This window comes from Notothenia coriiceps, unplaced genomic scaffold (genome assembly GCF_000735185.1).
Source record: "Notothenia coriiceps isolate Sejong01 unplaced genomic scaffold, NC01 NC01_scaffold00024827, whole genome shotgun sequence".
Classification (NCBI taxonomy): domain Eukaryota; kingdom Metazoa; phylum Chordata; class Actinopteri; order Perciformes; family Nototheniidae; genus Notothenia; species Notothenia coriiceps.
This window is the reverse complement of record NW_011357528.1, coordinates 148250-158896: the sequence shown is the minus strand read 5'-3', so window position 1 is coordinate 158896 and position 10647 is coordinate 148250. Positions and strand designations below refer to the sequence as shown.

The 10647-nt window shown below is 39.8% G+C and overlaps 1 protein-coding gene across 1 annotated transcript in view; it reads right to left on the bottom strand.

Annotated features, from left to right (window-relative positions):
• The window catches only part of diaph1 (diaphanous related formin 1), a 120769-nt gene that overhangs the window by 86827 nt on the left and 23295 nt on the right, over positions 1–10647 (bottom strand). Inside the window, exons 5-6 of the mRNA XM_010783200.1 lie at positions 9500–9629; positions 2040–2164 (exon numbers count right to left, since the gene is read on the bottom strand). Coding sequence (XP_010781502.1) covers positions 2040–2164; positions 9500–9629 — 255 coding nt within the window. The remainder of the gene's footprint in view (positions 1–2039; positions 2165–9499; positions 9630–10647) is intronic.

Below are 10647 nucleotides of genomic sequence, written 5' to 3'. Positions count from 1 at the left end.
CCACCGCCCATCTATGCCATCATATTTCCATCTCCCTTTCTGCATTTGCTCATTCTCCTTAAGTTTCTCTCATGCTCCAATATGACACCTTTACAATCTTAGCTCACAAATATTACACAAGACCAATGACACAGTAACTGTACACTCGAGTGGAGCTTGAAGCGATAATGGAATTCTCAATGTCTCCAAATCGACAGTCCAGGCTTCTCATGAGTTGCTGTGACTTGGATCGACAGTCCAGGCTTCTCATGAGTTGCTGTGACTTGGATCGACAGTCCAGGCTTCTCATGAGTTGCTGTGACTTGGATGCGGGTTGGAGTAATGAGTGTTGCAAACATTATTAATCAGCTGCAGGTGAAGCCACTATAGTTTAAAATGTGATTTTTTAAAGATACTTTTTTTAGGATAAGCAGGAACTGAAAGAATACAACGGGAAATGTCCTTTCCTTCTATATGCTACTTACAGCTAAACGAATACAAATCTGCAGAGAGTAATTTTCCGTTATGGTCAGAATACGTTAATATGAGATTAAAGACAGTTTTTCATGTCAAATTTCACTTAAGAGCACCTTCATACTGTACAAACTGGGCTTGCAAATATGGATTTAAAAACCTTTTTTTTTTGTAATGCTTCTGCAAACAAAAGCCTATTGCAGAATTGGGTTTAATATTCAATTTTGAAAAAAACCTTGGGACAGTGTTCCATTTGATGTTTGCAAATGGATGGCATTGGTGTGAATATGACATCTGAGCAGAAAGACATCCTGATCAAATATGTTATGGTGATGCCCTGACGAGTGTGTGTGAAAGTGAATGTGTCAAGGGGATTTTTGGTGTTTTCATTTGATTATAGGCTTAAGATTTCAGATTTCATTTGCAAATTTGATGGAGTTTTTAATCACTACTGCTAGAATACGACATTTTGTGCAAGGCACTTGGAAGTAGAAAGAAAAGCAGTGAAAGAGAGCTGTCAAATCCATTCTCAGTGAACCTTTCTGTGTTGCACTCAAGTTCTCTGCTAACTACTGCAGCAAAAGCCATCAGTGCCCCAGCCCCAAGGCTATCGATCAAAACTACATGAAGGAGATACAGGGTGTATTATTGAACAGACACTTACACACCAGGTATGAGACAGGCCTGTCAACCTGATCCATCTCATATGACAGTAAATAATTAACACTGCTGCCAAACAAATATGGACAGCTGTCAACAACGAAACCTAAGAGAAATTGTGTATTTACGCGTTTGTTAATTAGGGAATGTGTTTAACAATCAACTGACAATTGAATAAAACATGAAATGTCTTTTGTTTTTTCTATAGGAAAATACAGCAACGACTGATGTAGTGAACGAGAAAGAGAGTGACAGAAAGACGAAGGATGCACTCCTCCGTCCCAGTTCTCCTCTCAGTGTAGTGCCCTTCAAGAGAGCTGATAGGGGTACTGGTATAAAAACTTGACTATGGAATGGGATGCCACTCATGACACTCTTCACTTCATCAACAGTGAACAAAATGTGCATATGGGATCAGAGTGCGGGAGGACCACCTTGCCTCTATTTATGTATTGTTCTAACAGTTAAAATAGATATCTCTACTGTTTGTTTTATTGAGAGATTCTCAATGGGTTGTGAACAGTCCTGCTGTTTACACAGTTTTGAAAAGGTTTTATTTTGAGGGAGATTGGTAGAGTCACGGCTTATCCACTTATTAAAACATTTCCTATCGAAAATTGCAGTAGTGGTAGGGAGGCCAGGTTCAAGGTAATGGGAACACAGCATATTTCATTATGTAAAAGGTAAAGGAAATAAGTTGAACTAAATGATTAGCCAAAGACCTACACGCCACAAATTCAGTTATGTGGTAAAAAACACATTTGCCAACCTATGGAGCACCACAGTGTTAAATATAAACATTCAAACTCCAATCCCCAAAACATTTTTATATTTTTCTATGTCTTTGTTTTTGTTTAATTCATTACAGTTAACTCATGAATAATGCTCCGAACTGGTGTGTGAACGCATGCGTGTGAAAAGGATATAGCCATTTTAGTGAAGAACATGTCGTTGGGGTCATCAGGGGAGGAGAAAGTCTCCAGGTCTCTCTCCAGCTGCAGCAGCTGCCTCTCCATCTGCCTGAGGCTCTTTTCCAGATTCTCTGCAGACACTGACACACACCCACGTATAGCAAGACGCACACACACACGCACATTCATAACATCACACAGAAACACACCCACATGTCAAGGAAATGTGAAGAAAGACAACAACTCAATTACAGGTAAAATCAAGAGCATTATTATTTTGAGGCTCTGAAAGAATCAGAGAAAAACAACATACAGAAAAAAAGAACTGGGAAAGAGCGAGAGGCGCCAGCTCAATTGCAAAGCATGGTTATTGTGGCTTCACACAGTGCCAGCAACACCTTGGGAATAAACAATATCTGAGGAAAAAATAAACATCAAGTGACGGTACGTTCAATACCTATCTCTTTGTTATTATTTCCTCCAATATGCTCATGCTTTATGTGTAGCCAATTAAATAAATACAATAATACTATGCCCTTCTTGATTTACATCTTGCAGTGAATGTGAATACCTGCCATGTTTGCTTACATATTTTTGAAGTAGGAACACGGCTGTTGAACAAGAAATATTTCTCTGTCCTTCATCTTTAGAATTATTAACAGGTGCCTTGATCATGCAGGTGGGAGAGCAGGGGAACACTGAGCCTAACTTTCTGTTAAGTTGGTCATGGCTGACACGTTAAGCTAGTCACTGAATATGGCATATGGCTTAAATTACCCTGATTAGACCCTGCTTAACAAAAAAGCATAAGCTGCTTATTTTTAAGTAGTTTCAAATGTCCCTTGATCCTAATACATGCTTTACGAAAAGAAAAAAAAATAGAAAACTTCAATGAAGCTAAGCTCCTGACTGAATTTATAGCATAAAACCCATTTACTGATGGGAACAAACTGTCTGGGGCAAACACACACCCACTTGTTCGTTATGACATATTTACTACAAAACAATCTAGTAAAAAAATCTGCAATAGCTGACTGTAGATTCTTATAAAAAAAGTTTTGTGTAGTGAGAGTACTGTCTTTTCAGTGAAGCTGAAGGTGAGCTTGTGAATGTACGTACAAACCCACACAAGTCATTCAGCTGGCTGAGAGGAAAAGGCAGGTGGCACTTTTCATAAAGCTGTCACTCGTGATTGAGAAAAAAGACACAGCAATAACAACTTCTTCATACTGTAAAACATTTACTACAGTCCATCTACTGCGTCTCTAACTGACAAATGGTTATCACTTCATCTCTACTCACTGCACCTTTTACTTTGTCCCCAAAGTCCTATTGTTACCCTTTCTGCTCACCTTCTCTGTCTTTCAGCACTGGCATTAATAGTTAACAGTCAGACGAAGGCAAAGGAAATGCCATAGCACACTGTTCTTTTAAAAAAACCTATCCCAGAGGACATTGGAACCAGTGATGTCTCAACCAGAGCAGTATCCAGAAATCAACTGCACTGTTGGATTGAGTTTTATTTTGGTAAGAAGTTTAGGTGAAAATAAATGTGAATCATCTTTAAGTAGGGGTCAGTAGGAATTTTCAGTCAGATGAAGATTGATTTGTCTTCAAGGAACACCATTCTTACTGCCATTATAGACACAGAATAATATTGTGGATCTGATAAAATAAATAAATAAAAATGATTGAACAATCAATGAATGTTAAAATAAACCTTGGCCTTTATCAACTTACTATAAATAACTTACCAAATAACTTAGTATTTTTGTTTAACCCTTATATTTGCACCTGTGATGCTAATTGGTTAAAATGGACAACTAAATTGTGTCTTGAATAGTTGTAATAAACACTAGACTACAGTTGGAGCAGCAGGTGTTTTGCAGACTGACATCTACACCAACAAAAAGAAAATTGCTTATATTTCACCAAAGATTAACAAGTTGATTCAGTTCTTTGACAGATGCACTTTGCTCTGAATACAAATCATAATTTTGTATTTAATTGATCAGGTTTACAGAATTGTATGTTCTTCAAAATAATAATATTCTTAAAACAAAATGTCACTGCAGAGGGATTTACATGTTGTTAACAGTGGAGCCATCATTTGTCGTGATAGGTGCATTTATTAAGAGAGCTCTTATGTATGAGAAACTACTCTAAGCTGCCATTATGGCCATGTATGTCTCTTGTTGAAGAGATAATTCATCCCAAAAGATTGCCTGGCTAAATAATGCTTATAAATAAAAATGTCTTTATGAGACCACATCAGCAACCACTTAATTATGATTCATACTACAATAATGTACTGCATGACATGTACTGTATGGACAAGGGAGCTGTTTAAATAAAAATATCCTGCCTTTTAATGAACCGGATACTACAATCAAGTCAGTCACACATTAGCAGCACTCAAAACACCTCAGTACCTTTCTACTAGTAACGTAATAGTAACATGTCTGCCAGAGAGACATTGCTGTGGATTTGGAGATACATTTCTGTATAACTTTTATAAGATTGTTAGTTCTGTATCAGAAAACCAAACGGAAATCTGCTGTCTAGATCAGGGGGTCCCAAAACTTTCAGCCCGCGACCCCCAAAATAACAGTGCCAGAGACTGGCGACCCCTGTCAACCGAGAAGGTTATCGCCTCTTGAGAGACATGATTTGGATTCTGTCAACACTCTTTAAAACCATAAATCTTTGACTAAATCATTAATTATTTCCTTATATCTGACCAATGCCCAGTCAAATTAGTATGATAGATTAACTTGTCCGAACAATTATTCTAGCAAACAATCAGAAACTGACACTTCACTTATTCTATCATTTCCATTTAAGTCTCTGTCGGTTTTTCTTGAAAGCATTCTGCATAAGCAACAGTTGAAATCTGCTGAGGAGACATGGGCAGCGTGCAGAAGTGGAAGGAGGCCAAGCCGGCAGCCGATGTTAATGGAAATGATTAAAGCCCAGTGATGCACTGACTGAGAAAAGAGTCAGGGGAAGGAGAAGTAAGGCAACATAGAGGGATCCCCCCTCTTCTGCATTTTTTTTACTATCCAAACTGAAAGCTTTCGGTGATGAGGCTCCCCAAGGTGGAGGAGCACATGACAAAGAAAAGACATGCAGGTTACAGAAATTGAGGCATAGGCTTCTGGAGAAAATCTGTCTGGGACTCATCAGGAGTATAGCAGCTGGAATATTTTGTTAAACAGAGAGAAATGTAATTTAAAACAGATGATGCTGATGCTCTTTATGAACACACATCTGTCACAAACAACTTAGGAATTGTGGTATAATTGCTCTGTGGTGCGGTGACAAGCAGAGATGGAGTTTCATGGTGGTCTCAGTGGCCACCTTAGTTCTGCTTTCTCTTTCTGTGTTAGAGGCTGAGTGATGTTTATGAGCAACGGTGCTGGAATGCCACTGTGGTCCAGAGGGGTTGCAGACAGATATAGGATGTTTTGGAGGAATAATAATTGGATTATTTGTAGAGGTCAGATCCCTCATTGACATCCTTTTATTACTCTGCCAAGCTGCTGTGCTATAAATGAGACTGAGTGGAGCACACGACCATACTCACTCACAACAGCACTGCTACACACAAATCTCCACTATAGATCATCCTATGATGTATGGAAATTAAGAGACTGAAAAAGAAAAGCAGATCTGCTTCCTGAGGCCAGAGCCTGACAGACAAGTGCGACTAAACTGATGGTGCCAGAGGCTGGGAACTGGAGACTTGTAATTGAAGAAATCCAGACGCGCCCCGTCCACACAGCAGCTTTGAAAAACTCTTGAACATTTTGGAGGTGGTGTGTCTGAAAGCTTGGGGATTTTTTGCGAGCAACGCGACCAACAACCAATCACATGAATCTCCCGCCCCGACATACAAAGCAATAGCAATGTTAAAACGAAGTAAACTGGATATAAACTCTCCAAACAGGCGAAAACCTACCAGTTTCACCCACTGTCTCTGCCACCTCCCTCCATGCCTGGTTCCTCCGGTTTGTATCCCGGTAAATAGTTACTGGTCGTAAAGAACCGGGTCATTTGCTACCGTAATTTCTCGTTTGGAATATGAGGAAATGAACTGCGGTATGTCTCTCCCAGCTTACACGTGGTTTGATTGGCTAGCACTTGTACTGTCAGATTTGCATAAACGGGATTTGATTGGCTGACGCTTCCAGCTCAGCTTCAAAAGTTGAACATTGCTCAACTTTTGAATCCTGAAAATCCTGAAAATCTTCGCTTTGCTTCCCCACAATGCAGTTCGGCGAAAAGCGAGGCAAAGTGACGTCACCCCCATTCAAAGTCAATGGACAGAGAAGCATTGGGAGATTTATTTAAAGCTGCTGTGTGGACGGGGCGTATCTCATCGGGCTCAGCACCTAATATATACTAAAAGAGCATGAAGGTCAGTGAATTGCAAGTTGTAGTGTGGACTGCTTTCACTGTATACTTTTAACCTGAGGCTGGTCAAACTACAAGTAGCAAACTAATGCTTTAACCACATGTTAAAGAAACATCTCAATATGGCTGATTCCCCACATTACTTCTTAATGACTCCTTGGGGCCGCAGGCCTTGAACAGAAACTGAACCAAAACACCTTTTCCTCCTTTGCAATATGAAATGTATGCAGACAAGTCTATTTAGTATTACACATAGCTTTCCAACTCAGCAGTGTGTCTGCTACTGAAAGGTGGTGTTTGAACATGTAAGAGCTGAAGTAGCCTGTTAGAGCACATTCATGTCTCTTTTCTGACTTGAACATCAAGCTCAGAACCAAGTACAACGCGACAAGCCACACGTATTGCCCAGACCTGACTGCTGTGTATTGTGAGGGTGTTTGGGATGAAGGACAAAAGAAGTAGGAGCAAGAGAGAAAGTGGAAATAGAACATAACTGATACAACAAAAAACGGAAAGAGATAGAGTCAGAGAAAGAAAGATAGAGAAAGTCACAGGGAGATATTGACATACATAAAAAGACACAGATAGAGACAAAGAGAATGACAGACAGTCGCAGCACACAAGGACTGCTTCTCAATGTCAAGAAAATGATTGTAATGCTGAAAAGAAGAGAGAGGGGCAGAAATTAGAAGACAGACACAAAGGAACCCCTGAACTAAACCAGTTTTGCATCCATGAGAGACAACGGAGGTGGTGATGGGGGGAACGAAAGCTGTGTCACATACGGTCAAAAGACAGCGGCTTCTGCAACAGCAGCGCAAATCATTACTGCTACCTCTATCAAACCTTGTTTTCATGCTCAAGTAAGCTCTTTGGTTAGCGTCTATAGATGTAACACATCCCTTTCAGTGTGTCTCCAGGCCTCCCGAATGGCTGTCAGACATGATGAAAAGGAAGCCACACATGGTTTATAAAGACGAAATGGGATTTGTGCGTCTGAATACTAGATTTGAAGAGATGAGACACTTAGTGTATGCATCTAATAATGGCCAAGGCGCACAGGGAAAGACGAAGATAGAGAGAGGGCAAAGCATATATACCGTAGATAGAAAAATATACTCAGTGTGTGGCCATCATGTATGGAGGTGGAAAAAGCTTGAAGACAGACCCAGGGTTTGTGCTCTCTATTGATCTGGCCCTTTCACCTATAAGCCATGGCCATGGGCTTGTGGACACGGTTGGGTAGAAAATGAAACACTCAACAGGAGCATCATTATCCGCAGATTATAAGAGCACCAAAAGAAACAGGAGGGGTCCTTATGAGGAAGAGTCCAAACAATAGTCACATATGTCATCCTCAGTCTGTTTTTCTTCTCCTCACTGTTCCCTTCAATCCCTCCTGCTGGGAACTGAGCAGTGGGTAAAATCATCTTTGCAGCAACAGAAACATGCTGTGACAGCGCACACACTGCTGCTCGCTGCTTCCTCCTGAGAGTTGCCACTGGCAATATGAACAAAGAATATAAGAGAGTCTGAGCTGACCACCTGGTCTGTCCCTGCCTGTTTGTGACCTTTTCCATACAATGTTCCCAACACTGACCATACTCAGAGCCATGTGGGAGCATCTGTCAATGCGTGACTGTTAGCATGATCTCGCAGCTAATTAAAAGGAAAACAGTAACTGTGATGTAAAGCAACACAAAAGTCTTAATTACTGTACATAACAACTGTTGAATCTATTGTTATTCATCTTAGCAGTATTCATGGCCTGAAGTATTCTCTTGAAAAATAAAGTTATATCTCTTGTCATTGTGCAACGGAAAAAGATTAATGTTGGTATCAAACCGCAGTGCAGAAGCGCAGAGTGTAGCATAGATCAAACATTGAACTGGTTAGATACACTGCATGTTTACAGAATCAACAAGCATCTCAAACATGAATAATCTCCAGAGAGTAACACAAGTAGAAAGGTAAGAGGAAACCTCAAAGTAAGACAAAGGAATACGGAAGAAGAATGCTCCATTTCTGTCGAGGTAAGAACATCCAATAGAAGCCAGCCTGCTTTTCATTAAGCTCTCTAAACCACATCCTACTGTATAATGCCTGGATCTATCATTACTGTTCAAGTGCAATCATGAAAAGCAAGCAAAGACAATAACATCTAATAAAAATTGTTTATTTGTGTTAAAAGATTATAACTTAATAGAAATGATGATGTACACTAACTGACTATATTCTTGTGATGGATTTAATCATTTTGTTGATGTGCAGTCTTTGCTCTAAGGTTTCTTTGGATGTGCTCAGGTAAACATTCTTTATTTAGTCTGTTCGCCAATGGATCTCAGGGGTTAAACTTAACGAGTTGAAATTACGCAATGTAATCATGAGATAAGGTTCATGATATCAGTAGTTTATAAGGCTGGACATCCCACACAGCTCATTATTTTTTCATTAGGCTCACCTTTCCCATCATGTACCATTACAATTTCCAGTATCATCACTATTGTTTATGTCAGGCCAATTTGCCTAATGGCCAACATAAAACAAGCGGCCAAAGCATCCTTTCAAAATGTCTAAAATATTCAGTTTGAATAGCTTGTTTAGTTGCCTTAACAACATGTGGAAGAGAAAATAAAACAAGCGTTTCTTCATTTAACTCAAAGCTAAAGAGAATGGCTTTTTCTTTCAGACAGAGAGAAGGGGTAAGTGTCTTGTTTGTTTGCCTTTTGTTTGCTCAAAGAATAGTCTAACTATTTTATTTTTAATTCTATTTTGTAAGACCAGTTGGTAAAACACCGGGGATGTTGACAGGAAGGAGATAGAACTCCCTGCAAATTTTATTTGACACCAGCAGGCCAGGAAACCAAAATAACAGCAATAATCCCACTGTGATAACATCTCCCAGACAGCGGGTGGTAGAGGAAATGTTAAAATTATCAAGAAGTGTGGTTGTTACTTGATAATTAGAGTGGGGATCATTGCATGCTTAATCATTTGTAATAAAACCTCATACGAAGTGTTCATTGAGTAGGTTTGAACATATGTGTTATAATGTATACCTCTGCTAGATCGGTCTACATGGTCCAGGTCTTCAACAAACGAGATCACATCTGGAAACTCCTCCTCACATACTTGCGTCAGGAAATGGAGTAATGTGGTTGTTTGGTCCGCTGACTTAGTATCCTTTAGCTGTAATACAAAAAAATAAATACACAAACATATAAAATAAACACATAAACCTGTAACAGTAACAACAAATATATGTTTGTATTTTATTTCACTTTATCTTGTCTCAATAGTACTCTATAAAAGTGCTTTCTCTGGGGACAAGCTGATTGCATTTTTTTTTTTTGCACTTGTACTTTAGACTTGCCTTGTTTTTTAAAATGTCTAAGGCTAACGGCGGGGGTGCGTTGTCTCGACAGCTGTTGGCAGTCTGCCAGAGTGGCGGTGCTACACTGTAGGGAACTACAGACAAGGCAAACAAACCCGCGCTGTAGCCTGAAAACGCTGTGTTGTTGCTGGTATTAAAGAGTAAGCACCCCACAAGGATCTAACTGGACTGAAGTGACATTTGCAAGTACATTCAGTGGGGCAAAAAAGTATTTAGTCAGCCACCAATTGTGCAAGTTCTCCCACTTAAAAAGATGAGAGAGGCCTGTAATTTTCATCCTAGGTATACCTCAACCATGAGAGACAAAATGAGAAGGAAAAAAAATCCAGAAAATCACATTGTCTGATTTTTAAAGAATTGATTTGCAAATTATGGTGGAAAATAAGTATTTGGTCAATAACAAAAGTTAATCTCAATACTTTGTTATATACCCTTTGTTGGCAATGACAGAGGTCAAACGTTTTCTGTAAGTCTTCACAAGGTTTTCACACACTGTTGCTGGTATTTTGGCCCATTCCTCCATGCAGATCTCCTCTAGAGCAGTGATGTTTTGGGGCTGTCGCTGGACCACACAGACTTTCAACTCCCTCCAAAGATTTTCTATGGGGTTGAGATCTGGAGACTGGCTAGGCCACTCCAGGACCTTGAAATGCTTCTTACGAAGCCACTCCTTTGTTGCCCGGGCGGTGTGTTTGGGATCATTGTCATGCTGAAAGACCCAGCCACGTTTCATCTTCAATGCCCTTGCTGATGGAAGGAGGTTGTCACTCAAAATCTCACGATACATGGCCCCATTCATTCTTTCCTTTACAC